Below are 15,727 nucleotides of genomic sequence, written 5' to 3'. Positions count from 1 at the left end.
CACTGGCACAAGCCAGGCTCTCACGCCACAAATCCCAGACAGCAGCACACATAGCCTTCTCCATTCTACATACTTTATTAGATTCAGAGCTGGACAAATCACAAAGTGTACAAAATGGAGACCACACTACCAGAAGCAGGATTGTGGGTAGCAGCAGCATTCCTATGGCCCAGAAGCATTTGGTAGAAGTGTGGAGAAGGTGGGCTGGGGCTGCCAACTACATGTTAGATTCCCCGAGGACAGACCCTGTTCACACCCTAACAGAGCTCAGCTGGCTCACCATCCCTGGGACAGAGGGGCCACGTTTCTGATTGGCTTGGAAAGGACAGACTGGCTCCAGCCAGCAGTGGGTGGAGTAAGTGCTCCAAGGGCCTGAAATGCCATGCAACCCACATACACATCAGCAAGAGCCTAAACCCTCATCCTTTTTGGTCACAAACCTTCCCACGGCAGGACTCTATACTGATGACTTTGCAAGAAATAGAAGGTGGTGACAAGATCTGACGAGCCCACCATCTCCTCTGGTTGAGGCCCGACAAACTCACCACCCCAGGCATCTTGGACTGGCCAGCAACATCTACCACAACAGCAATAGCTAGTACAGAAGCCAGGGTAACTTCAACTCAGATTTGTCCAGTCTATGTTTAGGTCTATTCTACGGGTACATATGCACAAGAACTTCAAAAATACTAGGATATGATGCAAGTAGTGAGACACCAACAGAAGAGGAGTTTAATGGTGGACATTCCCTAGAAAGATCACGAGGATGGGAGTTAGACTAGCCCTTCCTCACCCTGGGACGGGGAGCAGGAGGCTGGCTGGACACCTGCACGTGACTACGTTCTGAACTTCAGCTGCAGCGAGGGTGGTAACAGCACAGGCAGGCAAGTCCGCACCCAAGGTGAGCCACAGGGTCTTTCAATCTGTGTAGAGGGGCCAGGCAGATGTTTTCTCTGAATGTAGTTGACGACCGAGGAGAGGCGGAGGATGGCTTGGAGAAGAGGGAGCCCGCCAGCCTGCTGGGGCTAGCATCTGGTCTCATAGATCCCACTCCTGCCGATGTACCTCACCCATTTTATCACATCATGGTCACTGTAGTTCAGCTTTGGCTCAAAGACTTTCAGGTAGCGCACCTTCAGCCCAGAGGGTGCAAATGGGACCTGTTGAGAAAGGGAAAGGCAACAGAGCATTGGAACTGAGGGGTAAGATGTTCTCCATACACAAATGCCCTAGAAGCTCTGGGTTATGCATCCAGAAATGGACACCAAGAGCCACAGTTCCTTTCCCTGCTTCCTGCACGCATGCTGACAGACTCCAGTGGCTTCAAGGGCCATTTTTATCCATTAGCTTTGCCACCACGCTGGCCTCATGTTAAGAAGAGTCACATGCCAGCCTGGGACAGGGAGCACTCAAGTGCATGCAATTCTCATGAGGGCAGAAGGGACTGGACTGACAAAGCTTCTCCAAAGTTAGCTGCTCCCTGGAAGGCAGACAGGGACTCACCTCAAAGTTCATAGAAATTGGGGGCCGAGCCCACTTCTTCTTGTCATTAGTGGGCAGCAGTTCAATCTCCGCACTGATCTGGGATTCCTTCATTCCAGCCATTCGTTTTATCCTATCAGGGAAAGCCCAGAAGTGAGAAGGTGCCAGAATTCATTCTCCCTTCCACTACATGTGCTCAGGGCAGAAAGAAGCACTAAACAGACTGCCTCCCCATGCCCTTTCCCCTGCAGCACCCCAGATCCAACACAATCACTTACTTCCAGACAATGGCATTCTCACTGGCCTTGTACTTTGCCTTCCCTTTCATACAGATGACTTGCACTCCACTGGTATTGAGGGGTGTTGGGATCCGGACCTGAAAGGCAGAGCCCAGTGAGTAGGGGCACGAAGACTGCAGCATGGGCACTCTGTGCAGTCTCAGGGGCAGACTGCCTGTCCTGGACCCCTCTGCTTTCTCTCTCCGATCTCAAGAGAACATCAGCTAACACCGATGTTCCAGGGCATCCTAGGCTAGCTCTCTGGTTTCTTGCTTTGAAGTTCAAACACATTTTCAGAATGCAAACAGTCAATGAGGAACCCGCCAGGTTTCCTGCAGCCTGAACTGCCTAGTGTCAGGCAGATGAGCTTAGAAGGCTGGCCTAGCTGCACCAGGCTCTGGACAGCCTAGCTTTGCAGCAGCAAGCCTCTCCTAGAATGGGCTAAGCTGCAAAGCCACCATTAGCTTGTCTTAACCAGCTTACAGCCTGCTGCCTGTCTGACACACCATCAGATCACACAGAAGTAAGAACATGAACTTTTCACAGTGGCCAAGACATTACGTGAACTGGGGGGAATCAGGCTGCAGGGAATGAGGCCTCTGCCAGTGTGCTTGTGCAATTGAAAACAACTTCTGCCTTCCTGCTTTACAGCAGTTCCCTTCCACAGCACAGCAGCACCACACATCTGTGGGGCTTCCAGTTCGTTCTTTTAGTTCTGTACAAGCTTGAGGACTCACTGAATCACCTATAAGGACTCTGCAGCAGGAGACAAAGCAGAGGTACAATTCTCAAGTACAAGAGACCATAGTTTTTTATTCTCTTACCTCTATCTTCTGGGCCAGCAAGGAAGGTTTGAAATTTGATTTGATCACCACCTTCACTTCCAGCTTGGTCCGACCCACTTCCCGCACCAATGGGATCACACGGAAGGGAAGGATAATGTCCTTAGTGGTTCGGTATCTGCAGGGATGGAAGCAAGAGAGAACTCTAAGAAGGAGTTAACTCCCTTACAGTTTCAAATTTTAGTACAGCCTCTGCATACGGGAAACGGCTTAGAAACATCAGCCAGAAAGGGAGCCATGCCAGGAAGAAGCAGTAGCGAGATCTAATGCTCCTGTAGGGCAGTGATGTTTTTCTGAGTCCCAAGTTTTATATCTGGTTCCTGCCAATGGCTCTGTTCAAGGACACCAGTTTTAAGCACTAAAACAAATACAGCAAGCTAAAGTGTAAGGAAACCCATGTCAAACACTATGGTTGTGGCAAAGAAAACCACACAGCTGGGCTGCTACTACACTTTTAACAGAAGGATTTGTGGGACACTCTACAGATTCCAATCTGAAAACAAGAAGGCAAGGGCATGCTTTTTAGGTGCTCAAGGGCTGCTTGAGAGCAGCAACATTACTGTAGCGGCAAGCAAATGCCAACACCAACCTGTTCATCCCCCCACCACAGTACCTCATGAGCTCAAACTCTCCATCTGGTGGAATGAAACTGATGCTCCTCTCAGAATCAAACTTGCTGAGCCTCACACACTGGTGGAAAGTGCAGTCATCGATGGCGATTGACTGTTTGCCACTAAAAACACAAGACACAGTTAAACAAGTGCAAGCTGCAGCCCTGGTATCTTCGTGCAAAGTCTGCCCAGGCAGTAACTACTCTACAGAGCACGTTGCCATTACAGGTGTCCAGGAAATGGGGAGGCAGGGAGATTTAGGGGACAGCAGCCTCTTGGCTCAGACTTCTATTGTTTCACCACCACAAAAATCATATTTTAGGAAGCTTGTTTGAAAGAATTCTCTCCCTTCTCTCTGAGGAGAGGAGGGAGATTAAAGGAGCACCCTTCTGTCATAGCCAGCAACACAATGCTTAGGTCCGCCTGCCAGCAGCACCTCAGAAGTGCAGAGGCAACTCTGCTAGCCCAAGTCTTCTCACAGCACAGTTCTAAGGAGAGAAAAAAAAAAAAAAAGCACTTTCCTGTCCACAAAGCTATCCCACTGCCACACAGCCAGGACATGCCATGTTCAGAGTCTTCTGCTCAGAAATGTCTTCCAGCTGTTGAGTTCCACACTGCTTGCAGGTGGTTTGATTATGAACCCATTTGCCAAAGACAATATTATGCCTTAAAAGTTTGCATCTCTTATTGCTAAAAATCTACAGAGCTACCATCTGTCCTCCTATGTACACTAGCCTAACCTGCCAGCAAAGAACTTGTGCTGGGTTCTGAGAACACATTCCTTGCTACAGGTCCTGAGGTCAGCTGAGAACTCTCAGATACTGAGCGTGACCAGAAAACAAGGCAGCAGCAGTGGTGTAGTACTGTGATATCTAGGCTGCCTCAACTGCTGGGAGGAACAGGACAACCATGCAAGTGTGCTGAGACAGTATAAGCACTACAGGCAGGTTCAGCTGCCCTAGGGGCCACCATTACCTGCACAAACAGGAAGCGGAGTGACCCCAGGCTGACTGGCTGTTTAGTTACACAATCCAGTGGTATAGTCTGTGCTTCGTAAGTGGGAGTTATTCTTCCCTAACCTGTTGTCCAGGTGACAGTCAGTGTTAGCTCAGAAGCTCCTGTTTCTTCTGAAAACTGCTGGGAACTCCCTGCAGCCTAGCACTGCTCCAGGTCCCAGGCAGCATTGTTCAGGGCTTGCTGCTGCTGCATGCTAAATGTCAAAAAAAAAAAAAAAATAGAGCAGCAGCTGTCCCTTTTGGTCACCTGATAACAAAATACTTCTGGAGAGTAACATCTCCAAGCTCTTGCCAACAAGAGAACCACAGCTAGGGAGAACCACCTAGCAAGAGTCCATGTCCATCTTGCTTCTGTAACTCAATAGCACATTTAAAGGCAAAGGCAGTCATACCACAGAAGCTCTGGAACAATGTTGCTAACTCTTCAGAGGCCTATGCAGGTGACATTTTCACCAGAGTACCTATCCCCCCTAGGCAGCCACCTGAGGCTCATCCATTTTACTTCATAGATTCAGGTATAAGAAAGATGGCTTAAAGGTGACAGTGAAGTGATAGCTCTTGGCTTGGTTCTGAGAGAAAAGGCAAATAGCAGCACAGCTCCATTTATGGGAACCATCATGGAAAGTGTCCGAGATCCAAGTCACATGCACAACTCAACATGAAGCAAGAGACAGGGGGAGAGCAGAGTGCACACGCAACTCAAGCAGATTATCTACCTTCCCAATTCACTGGGGGTCAGCAAAAAAAACCAAACAAACAACCAAGAGAAACACAGTTGAGTTGAAAATGGTTAGCGAGAGAAAAGTGGCAGTCCCTTTGCTTTTATCTCTTCACCCCAAGCAGGAAGGCTGGAAAAAGCACAAGACCCAGTTTTCAGCTTCAATGTGGGCACTGACTGAGGTACAACTGGGAAGGAAGGCAGCTGAGCTCCCAGAAGGGATAAGCCTCCCTCCAATCCACACAGCCACTGACCCCCTGTGTGTCAGCAGGTGGGGCTTACGCAGAGTTTGTCAGCTGTTCTAGTTTGGGCACAGTCCAGATAGAGTAGGCTATGGTCAGAGAGGTTCCTTTACAGTTCCTTAGGAGCACTACTACTGCATCCTATGAATAAGAATCTCTGTGCTGATTAGAACTGCTAGGGACACAAATTCCAGGGAAAAATACATCTTGTGGAAGTGTTTCCAGCTGCAAGAACTCCACACTTAACACTACATTTGAATCTTAATACTTGAAGAGCTGAACAGAAGCCTTCTGTACTGAGGCCCTCAGGCTGGTAGCTTGCAGACAACTGCTCTACCCAGAGAAAAATTAGCAGTAACATCTGAAGGAAGAAGATACCAGCTTTGTCTATGAGATCAGATAAGCTATTAACTGCTGCCCTTCGCTGGGAGTCCCTAGTGGCAGTGACTTTTACCCCAACGTCTCTTACCTTTTCCCTGTTTCATCTGCAGTCCCTTTGCCCTGTTTTTCAATTACAATCTTGTCATTCATGCCAAACTTGCACTCTGGCATTCCACTCAGATAACTCTTCATCACCACTCTGCCAGAGACATGAGCACTCAAAACCTGACCTGGTGTAGAGAAAAAGCACAGTTCAGAACACTTACAACAAGTGCTCACTTACAAAGCCTGAAGGGGAGAAGGATGCCAGCTCAACACCTCCTACTTACCCTGGGGGGACATCAAAAGATTCACACTCTCCAGCACATCAAGAAAGAGTTCATTGCGACGATATTTGATTCCTTCACGTCTCCATCCAATCTGTCCAGTCACCTGGCTGGTGATCTGCGACTGCTCTTCCTTAGTCTGAAGGGAAAAAAAATGACATCTTAAACCTCTAGATAAATTCAAAGGTGAAGAAACCTTGCACTAAATCTAAGAACAATCACTTGTCACTTATTACACACAGCTGCTTTTGACAGGTAGATATGGGTGCTGTCACATCCCCCCCAGTTTGGTCATTCTCTCCTCAACACAGCAAATTCTACGCCTAACTAAAAATTGGTCATAATGACAGCAAAAAAGGTTCTTCCATTTTGTTAGCCAGTCCATTAAGCTACATCTGGGTGCAGGGAGGCATGGGCTGCACCAGTAACACCCAAATCATGTCTCAGACTGTTGCATCAATCCATGTTAAGCAGAGAAGCAGCTGACAGACCAGTTCACATCCTTATCCAACATGAAACCTTAGGGCCACAAGACAGTCTCCAAGGACTGCTTCTTAATGATCGCAGTCAGAGTTACATACCAACACTAACCTAGCATGCATCTAACAGCATACAGGCTCTAAGCCTCCTAAAAGCACTAAGGGTTGTCTTGAGAGGCACAGGGAGGTTTCCTACCTGATGCTACAGGTGGGGTCCAGTCACACGCAGAAAGTCAAGAAGATGTATAGCAGCAAGTGTGGTGCACACAGGGTAAACAGGCAAGCAGGTCAGTAGCAAGAAAACAGAGGAAGGGGAGAAAGAGGCAGGTTAGGCTCAAGGCTACCTCAGGACAAGAACAAAGCAGGCCAGCTCATCACTAATTAGGTAGCTAATTACTACAAACAAGATGAGGGGCTTTGCCCTTCAGCTCCCCTCAGGAAAGCCAGCACTACTAACAATGAAATGGCTTTTCAGACTTCCATCACAGAATCCCAGGTTGGAAGGACCTCAAGGATCATCACGTTCAACCTTTCTTGGCAAAGCATGACCTAGACTAGATGGCCCAGCACCCTGTCCAGCCAAATCTTAAGTGTCCAATGTTGGGGAATTAATCACTTCCCTGGGGAGATTATTCTAATGGCTGATTATTCTCATTGTGAAAATTTTCCCTCTAGTGTCCAACTGGAATCTCCCTGGGAGCAACTTGTACCCAAGTTACCTGACCCATTATGCACCACCCAAATATAAGATAGAGCAGAGGGAGTGACAGACAGGCCAATACCACTCCCAGTAATGTTCCCACACACACTGAACTCCTGATGTTGCCATTCCTAAAGCAAGCCTTGACTAATTACTATGGCAGAGATGCCCAGACTATGGGAAGCATCGGGTACCGAGGACTGCCAGCATCTTAAGCCTGGGTCCTGTATGAAGTTATATTCTGGTTAACTCTGCCTCTTCCACCACAACTGCGCAACACAGACTGTGCAAAGTGGGTCCTGCTGCAGCAGCCAGCTGCACTGGGCCCACAGGGTGGCAGTACATGATCTCAGCTTTAAATCAACAGTGGCTTGGTTTCGTACATGCTCTTGCCACAGATGTGATCACTCCTTGAGCAAGCAGAGCCTTTATTGTAACATCTAAGAGACAGTTTTATACTCCCTTGGGAACTGCCTAGGTGAGTGTTCAATGCAGCACAAAGCACCTCCCTTGTCTGTACCACAAAAAAAAAAAAGCCTCCTCATCAGCCTCGTTCAGGCTCAAGGGGAACAAAAGACACATAGATATAACACCCAGTTCTCTGGCTTTCAAAAGGACACTGCTCATGTGCTGACTTCCCCATTTCCTGCAACAGCATCAGTGCCATGAACCTCTGCTGGCTGTTACAGAAAGTGACTTGATAGATCTGGAAGCAGATGCCTGGAGAGTACTGAAGCTAAGAGCACTCAGCTGCACGAATGTTCCCTAAGGGAGTGAAGGACTGAAGGCACCTGGGTCTGAAATTCCTCAGAACTGGGAGCTTCCCTAAACTGGACAAATAAGCCAGCTTTAACTTAGGACAAGAAATACCCAGTTGTACTTATACATAGTTGCCAGCATGTTGATGAGGCAGACAGCTACCAGCAGGTTTCCAGGCTCCTGCAGCTGGCGGCAGCCTGCTCCTCACTTTCAAAAAGTAATAATAACATTTTAGCACTGAAGTATACCTAAGGTTTGGGGAAATGCTGTAACTAAAGAGTTGACCAACTCACACTTCCAGAAAGCATTTAAGAGGGGAAGAAGGTTACAGCATTCATCTAGTTCATAAAGTCTGGACAGATGCAGGCTGGATCCAAAGAGCTATGAGTACACAGAGCACACCTTGAACTGTAAGAGCAGGTTTAGCCTCTGCTGGAGGAACATCAGTTCTGATACAGGACATCAGCATGGCCTACGGTCCTGCTATTGGAGTAGTGAGGAACCTTATGGGCAAAGATTAGAAGTGAAGCCACACTGCACACCAGCACATTTTAAAACCTGCATGCCACATCACCCCACTCCCAGAGCACAGGGGCACTTCCCTTGGCAAGCAATGCACCAATATCAGACACTCTAAAAAAAGGGCAGATCTTTTATTCCGCAATCACCAGGCCTGAAAAGGCCACTGCAGCCATACAGGGAGAGCATTCGGAGAACAGCAGCTCAGTATGCCTAAAATCTTTCATTAAGATCAAAGTTAAAAAGTTGAGTTTGGAAATTCTGCCACAACTGTGGATTTTGCTCCTTAAATTCATAAGGACACAAGCCCAAGAAAGCATCATCAGGAACTAAGCAGGCTTGAAGGAACATGGAAGACAGGCCATCCAGTCCCAGATTCTGGTTCAAAGTACCTGCCAGAAGTTGGCTGTAAGTGAAAGAGGAGCTGGAGGCTAAATGTACCAGAGTAGAGAACAGAAGATTGCTGTTTCAGTTGTTGCTCTTCACCATACTGTGCCTGGAAAGGATTACTTTTGCTTTTTAAACTGGGCTGCCCAGAATTCCAGCAAGTATGCAGTCATTCTGCTCTGTACGTCAAGCTGAAGTCCAGAGTCCTCTCTGTAAGGAAAGGACTAAACCTGCTGTTGCATAAAGCAAGATGCTGTGACAGCGGTTTGCATGCAAACAGCATGAGTTTGTTAAAACAGAAAAAAGCAAAAAAAAGAGCTAGGGAAGGAAATGAGGGTGGTGGTTAGTTTAAAGCTTTCCTAGGAACAGGAGCTGACTCAGCTAGCTTGAGTGCTGACTGCCCAAAATGTCACACTGCAGAAGGCAAGAGTGATTTACACTAGGGCTTGGGACAGAGCACTGAGATCGGATGCACCCACATCTGGCCACTGATAGGTGTGCCCTCTTGCAAAACACTGCTGTTCTGGCAGGAAATACACTGCTTAGGGGCAGCTTCTCTCCTACCTCCTTCTTGAGATGCAGCTAGCCTTGCTATTAGTAGGTTAAAAATTTACAAAGAAGCTCTTCAGAAGTCAGTGCTGATGAACAGAGTTGAAAAATAACTCCCAAACACTTTGACCTCTGCTTATCCTAAACACAGTTGTCAGGTAGGCAAGCTCTCGCTTAGCACTTTGCTTCTGTTTGTACCCTGAAGCTGAAGCTTCACCCAGATCTCTGCTGTACAGCTCCAGTACAAACTGACTCCCAGCTTTTTTCCTGACTCACCTGCTACACTGGGGAGAGGACCAAGTTTTAGGCTAAGTCCTCATTATGAGTTCCACAGTTGTGTTAAATGGACAAGGTGAGTAATATTCCTTGGGGAAATGAGAAACAGTGACTATAAGAGTCTTTTGGTTTCTGAGGTTGAGAATGAGCTGTTTAAGATGGGAAGCCTAGTTTTGAGGGCTGTTGCCCAAAGTAGGATTAGAGCTAGTTTAACACACATTCCCAAGAACAGTCCAATTTAAGTCTCTTTTCCCCAGGTGCACTTCCATGTAAAATTTGTTGCAAGAGTTAATACTGTGCCAAATGCACAGCAGAGATTCTAATCCCTAAAACATGAGAAAGCTCAGACTGTACTGATGCTGATCTGCAATGTTGTTACAGGAAGTGACAGAATAACATCAGCTTCCTGACTGACAGGAAGATTTACAAGTCTGAACGATACTTCATTACAAGGCTTGACAGCTAAAAACACTGAAGGCTGGTGAAGAACAGACCTGCTTGGTGAGATCTACACACAGAGAAGAGCTATTTCTGGTTCAGCAGGTAGATTTGTTTATCCTCTGTCAGAAGCTGACACAGAACAGGGCCTGAAGCCAGCCATCATCTACACACAAGGGACTGTCATTATTCTAGCTCACGGCCCTTCCTCACATTGTGCCATATGCCAAGGAACACGAGGTCACACAAGCATAGAGATACCTAGAACAAGATGCTACTCAGCTACATCCCTGTTGGGGTATTCTTAATCTACTCAGGTACCTCCATTCAGCATAGGTCAAATGATTAGCTGGTAATTAAGACTGTACTTTCTTGAACAAGCTTACAGATAATTTACCAGCAGAAAAGGGCTGTACCCCAAATTCCTAAGGTTACCTGACTCTTGATGCCTTGTTGAGTGATGAAGGTCTTCAGAGCCCCTGTTTCAGAGTTCTGAGGATAGCCAAAGTCCAGGATTTCTAAAGAAAAGTAAAAGAAAGTTAGTCCATAGCTGCAAGGTATAAAAGTGCCAGCCATGCTATCCATTCCTAAGGACAGAGCCAATAGTGCACATACATTGCTTACACACTAAATCTCTGGATAAACTGATGGAGCGCTCCTTACCAGAAGGAAAGGAACAGCCTTGCTAGATTGACTGCCCAGTGGAGTATTTTGAAGAGGAGGGGCAACAAAAAGCTGTCCAACTGATGAATTTGCTGGGTTTTGAATATAAATGCTCTTCAGCACTAAGTAGCAACTAGTCTAGCTATGTGCACAGAGCACACCAAGTAGTTTTTCCAAAAAAATCCAAGGGACAATAGCGAGGGTTTATCCAACAGCAGAACAATCTATCTTCACTGCATGTTCATTGGGTTTGTATTTTCTTATGAAGATGTAATAAAAAGCAAACCTTAAAAAAAAAAAAGAAAATAATAGCAGAGTAGTGGCACTGCAAGATGATCACTGTGGGGAAGAACAGATGTTTCTTACAGATGGCACACTTAGCACCCAGTCCCCTCAAAGAGAAAGGGAACAACCCACAAGAGAGACAACCCACACGGGAGAAAAGAGCCCTTCATGTTACACATGAATACTGTGTAACACCACAGTGGCAGGATTTGATCTCACTGCACCTACTAGAGACAGCAGTAACTGTCCAAAGCAGAGAAACATCAGCCTCTTGATATGCCCAGAGGGAACAGATTAAACATCAGTCACTGTGACCCTTGGATAAGAATCCCAGGACACATGCACATGATACCTTGTCTGGAAAACAAATTGAAGCATAGCTAAAACAAAATGCTCGTGTTACGAAGAACAGGGACAGCTCAAGGGCAATCTCCACAGGCAGGCTGATACCACACACAACTGAAGGGACACTTACTCTTCTTTGGCAAAATTTGGACCTGTATCACTGGGAGAGGTAGGGCTTGGACAAATCAAGTTGGGTTTTATTGATTTCCTTCTATCTCAGAACTGCCCTCAGGAGGCAACCTAAGAGTGGCAACCAATTGCAGCCTGGGTGACTCCTACCATAGAGTGCTAGAGCCACCTGGGCACTAGCTGGGATGCCTGGCCTTAGAGGTGCTAATGATAACCCTTTTTATATACTTCGGTATAACAACAGCCCTACATCTACACAGGATGCACTCAGAAGCTGGGGTCCAGTACCAGCTGCCTCATTTATACAAGCGCACAGCTCCCAACCCTTCAGCAAAGCGAGCGACAACCAACACAGGTCTATAGGCTTGGGATGTTACCCACGTGTACAGCACAGGTGGCATTAGAAAGCAGAGCAAGTAATTCTGAACTTGCCACACATTCAAAATAGTTCAAGGATTATCACTACATCAAACTAAGTTAAGGCTTTTAGAATGACCAAGTGCAATATCACATAGCAGATAAAGGACATATCTCACCATCCAGTAGCTCATAGATCAGCACAAAGTTGTTCTTTATGTTCTCCTCACTGATCTTCCCAAAGTAGGCAGTCATCACGTCGCACATCTTGTAGAGAAACTCGAATACCATGGCAGCATTGACATTCTGCTTGGTGACAGCAGCCAGCCAGATGTTGGAACGCTTGACATGGAAGAAACTGGTACGGGCGATGTTGGTGACAGGCGAGCGCACCTGCTGCCGTGCGTGGATGACATTGACGCGGAAGGCGTCGACAGCATTCCGCCTACAAGATCAGCACCAAAGAGGAGTTAGCACTGGGTATACGAAAACAAGCTGCTGCATAGTTTTGCTTATGCACTTACAGTCAGACACTGAACTACATACACCCAGCTCGCTTAGGAAGGGTGCCTGGGGATACCTCCAAGAGGTACAACTGAAGGCTCTGAGCAGACTTTGACATTAAATTCTGCATGAACTAAAGGAGACACAGAGTGCTACTTGTCTCCAAGGAGATTTGGACCACAGTGTAACTGTAGTCAGAAGGAGAAGCTAACCTCCATCTGGAGTCAGACAACAAAGGAACTATCCCTTCAATTAATTTTGCTAGAACTCCTGATTGATTGCCATAGCTGGGAGCAGAGTAGCAGCTTATGGCTCCAAGAGCAGCCCTGTTTTGACCAAACACCTAGTTACTGTCTATTCTTCATGCTCAGGCCTTCTTACTCTTTCCCCAAGGCAAGCTATAGTCTCCCAATATCAATGGCAGTTCCTCCCAGGTGTACCTCTGAGGAAAAAACAACAAAACTCGACACACTGTCAGTGCCCAGGTACACCACAAAAGGAAGCCTTAGCTCTCAGATGCATTTCAGCTCCATATCCCCCACACACCATGGAGGGTGGGCTCAAAGCAGCAAGCAGGATGAGGAACACTTTGACTTTCCAGTTACACATCCTCTCAAGACTACCAGGCTTCAGAAAAGGTCTCCTGCACGCAGACTTAGGGTCCCCAGAGTGCAATGTTCTAGTAGCACTGCATTACATGCACTGGATGGTGCAGTACCATTTACAGTAAGCAGATTCTGCACAGTGCTGAAAAGGTGCTGTGCAAGGTTCCCAGCTGCTGCCATCTTCAATCCACACTGTCTATACATTAGTGACAGGGAACAAATCCCTCCTGGGTAAATCCGTATGTCCAAAGGGTATTCTGGATGCCAGCTCTTTCACATGAGAGTTTCCTTATCCTGCAGGATAAGGACCCTTATCCAGGCCAGGATAAACTCCCAAGATTAAAGTCTGCCAATCCTAAGAACACAGGAAGGAAGCCTAAGTGCTTTACATGACAAGACCAAGACTTAAAAGCTATAGTCTACACACTGGGTCAAGACTCATCCAGTTATGCTTTATTGCCCGTACTCTCACACACTGAGTAGAACAGGCAGGCTCCTGACTGCAGCATCAAGGCCACAGTACTTACTATGCAGAGCCATATTTGAGAGCAGACAGTAATATCACCCTTGCAAGCAAGGATACAGGCATACAAATGCTTGTAAGCACTGAGAGTTGTTAACAATCCAGCAGAAGGTTCCAAGTTTGAAAACAAAGAATATTCAAGGAACATATGCTATCAAAGCAGGTGTTTGCTTGTTGAAGGTCTGGATATGTATGTAGAAGCTTCACCAGTAAACATCCTCCCCCATATGGAAAATTCTGGCCTTCAAATACGTCAAGTTTTACTGCTCCAGAAGGTTTGCAAGTTTGAGTTACATTAATATTTGTTATGGAAAAATGAAGGTAGAAAGGACAGTATTTTAATCTATTATAAAATAACAGTATCTAAAAGCCCCATTCCTCCCCTCCAGAAAGCTTTGCAAGGAAAGTTCAGCTTGTTCTGGAGCATTAGCCCTCCCAGCCTCAAGTTCTAACCCACTAGAACTAGTATCAGAACCAGCAATCAGACTGGTGCATACTAGAGGAGAAGCCTCAGGTTGATGAAGCTTTTCTAGCACACCAGTTGCCCACTATGAAGTGCCAGTCATGGCCTAACCACGCGTCTCTTACCTATTGCTACAGCAGCCAATGAGATGGGATGGACAGAAATGGCGCCAGCGGAGAAAGGAGGAGTGACAGCAACAAGAGAAAGGGTTAGAAACACACACACAAGGCACAATGAATCTAAAGAGATAAGAGGAGACCAAACAGCACCCCCTCCCCCTGCTCCTGGGCACAAAAGGCCAAGGTGGTATTGGATGGACAGTAATAAGCTGTGGCAGCAATGAAGCCCTCGCAAGGCGCAACGCTGACATGCCATGGTCAGGTTGCCAGCATGGACAGACTTGTGTTTGGCTGAATTTTAGGGCTGTGTGGGAGTTTAATCCAGATGAGCTGCATCCTTATCACATCAGTGATACCCAGTCTGCTCTGCTAACACATGTAGCAGGCCTTGGAGGGGAAAAAACCCAAGGCCTCAGTCTGAGGCATCACCTGGGGACCATGGAGCATCAGGTATCTTCTTCCCAGTCTGCCTCAGAACAAGACTGCAAGTCTGAGTGGGCATTTCTATGACCATACTTCTCATTTGAAGCTGTTTGGGTTGATGCTTTCTAGCTTGGTCCAGCCAACAGGAAATACAGCAAGCTTGATACAGCTGGAGCACATCTGGAGAGATAGGGCACATCCTGCAAATTCAGACACTGCTCTATCCACCTTGCACTTTTTCCTTAAGGATCAAGAGCCACAAAGCCAAAGTGATGTAGTAGAAGCTCAGAAACCAATGCCTATTACACTTAAAATGCATGCAGTTTGTCGTGTAAGCTGCTCAGTTTCAAATAGCTTATTTTTGTTAGATAGCTACATTCTTAAATGCAAGTAGGTTCTCCAAATGATCATGTCACTGAAGAACAAGCCACTTGTCAATCTCAGTAGAGCCCTCCACAGTATCCTGAATTAAATGCATAGTGATTTGCTTTTTTTTTTTTTTTTTTTTTTTTTTTAAAGAGGCTGCTTTACATGCAGCTAGCTGCTGTATGGACAGATGCACTACATGCACTGAAGCCATTCTAAGTTGCAAGCAAAGAAAGGTCAAGTTTTGTGGTAGTCCTGCGTTTAACAATGTCAACGGAAGGGCTTCTGCACTGATTATCACTTCGCTCATTAACATTTGAGGTATTATGTGTTTATTTAGATCCTTACACTATGCAAGGGGAGGGGTTCTCATAACCACAGTTAACCTTTAATCTTTCCCAGCACATCAGTTATGGTTTCAGGATGCCAAAAAAAATGCCAAGGCCAAGGAAGGAGTCTTAAGGGTCAATTACTCAAAGATAGGCAGCTATGCTCATTTCCAATTCAACCTGCCACACAGTAAGATGGATGGGCTCAGGCCTCAGCACTTCAGATCTATCACATGTAGAATACTATACCGTTCTTGATTCCTAAGTCTATTACCTGGTTGCTCGGCTGGAAACAGAACTCCTACAGACTACAAGCTACAGTATCATAGCTGTTCCTTTCCCTACCTCCTTCTGAAGGTTAGGATACTAAAAGCTTTTATTAAGTAGACCTGGTATTGATGCTAATGTTCACAGTAGGAAATGACAAGATCCTCACTTACTTGTGGTGTAGATTACACCACAAGATGAGACATAGCCATTTTAAGATAATTTGTTTTACAAGGTTACATGTCTAAAAAGATTCCAAACAAGGTGTGAAGGCCTGTTTCAAAAGCAATCCAACACTGGGGAAGAAGCTTAGTTAAGTGGAGCTGGTGCTGGCTATTAAGTCACA

At 46.4% G+C, this 15,727-nt stretch overlaps 1 protein-coding gene across 6 annotated transcripts in view; it reads right to left on the bottom strand.

Annotated features, from left to right (window-relative positions):
* Positions 1–59: 59 nt before the first annotated feature.
* Positions 60–15,727, bottom strand: part of AP2M1 (adaptor related protein complex 2 subunit mu 1) — a 30,454-nt gene continuing 14,786 nt past the window's right edge. For 5 of the 6 annotated variants that reach the window (XM_080622372.1, XM_080622375.1, XM_080622374.1 and 2 more), the window contains 9 exons: positions 11,962–12,227; positions 10,439–10,521; positions 5,900–6,035; positions 5,659–5,800; positions 3,192–3,335; positions 2,585–2,720; positions 1,761–1,858; positions 1,504–1,615; positions 60–1,160 (listed from right to left, as the gene is read on the bottom strand). In XM_080622372.1, coding sequence (XP_080478498.1) covers positions 1,026–1,160; positions 1,504–1,615; positions 1,761–1,858; positions 2,585–2,720; positions 3,192–3,335; positions 5,659–5,800; positions 5,900–6,035; positions 10,439–10,521; positions 11,962–12,227 — 1,252 coding nt within the window. In that variant the 3' untranslated portion in view covers positions 60–1,025. The remainder of the gene's footprint in view (positions 1,161–1,503; positions 1,616–1,760; positions 1,859–2,584; positions 2,721–3,191; positions 3,336–5,658; positions 5,801–5,899; positions 6,036–10,438; positions 10,522–11,961; positions 12,228–15,727) is intronic. The other variant, XM_080622377.1, reaches the window with a different exon arrangement.

The sequence above is a fragment of the Psittacula echo genome (assembly GCF_963264785.1).
Source record: "Psittacula echo genome assembly, chromosome: 7".
Taxonomy (NCBI): Eukaryota; Metazoa; Chordata; class Aves; order Psittaciformes; family Psittacidae; genus Psittacula; species Psittacula echo.
This window is presented reverse-complemented; position numbering and strand designations above follow the sequence as displayed.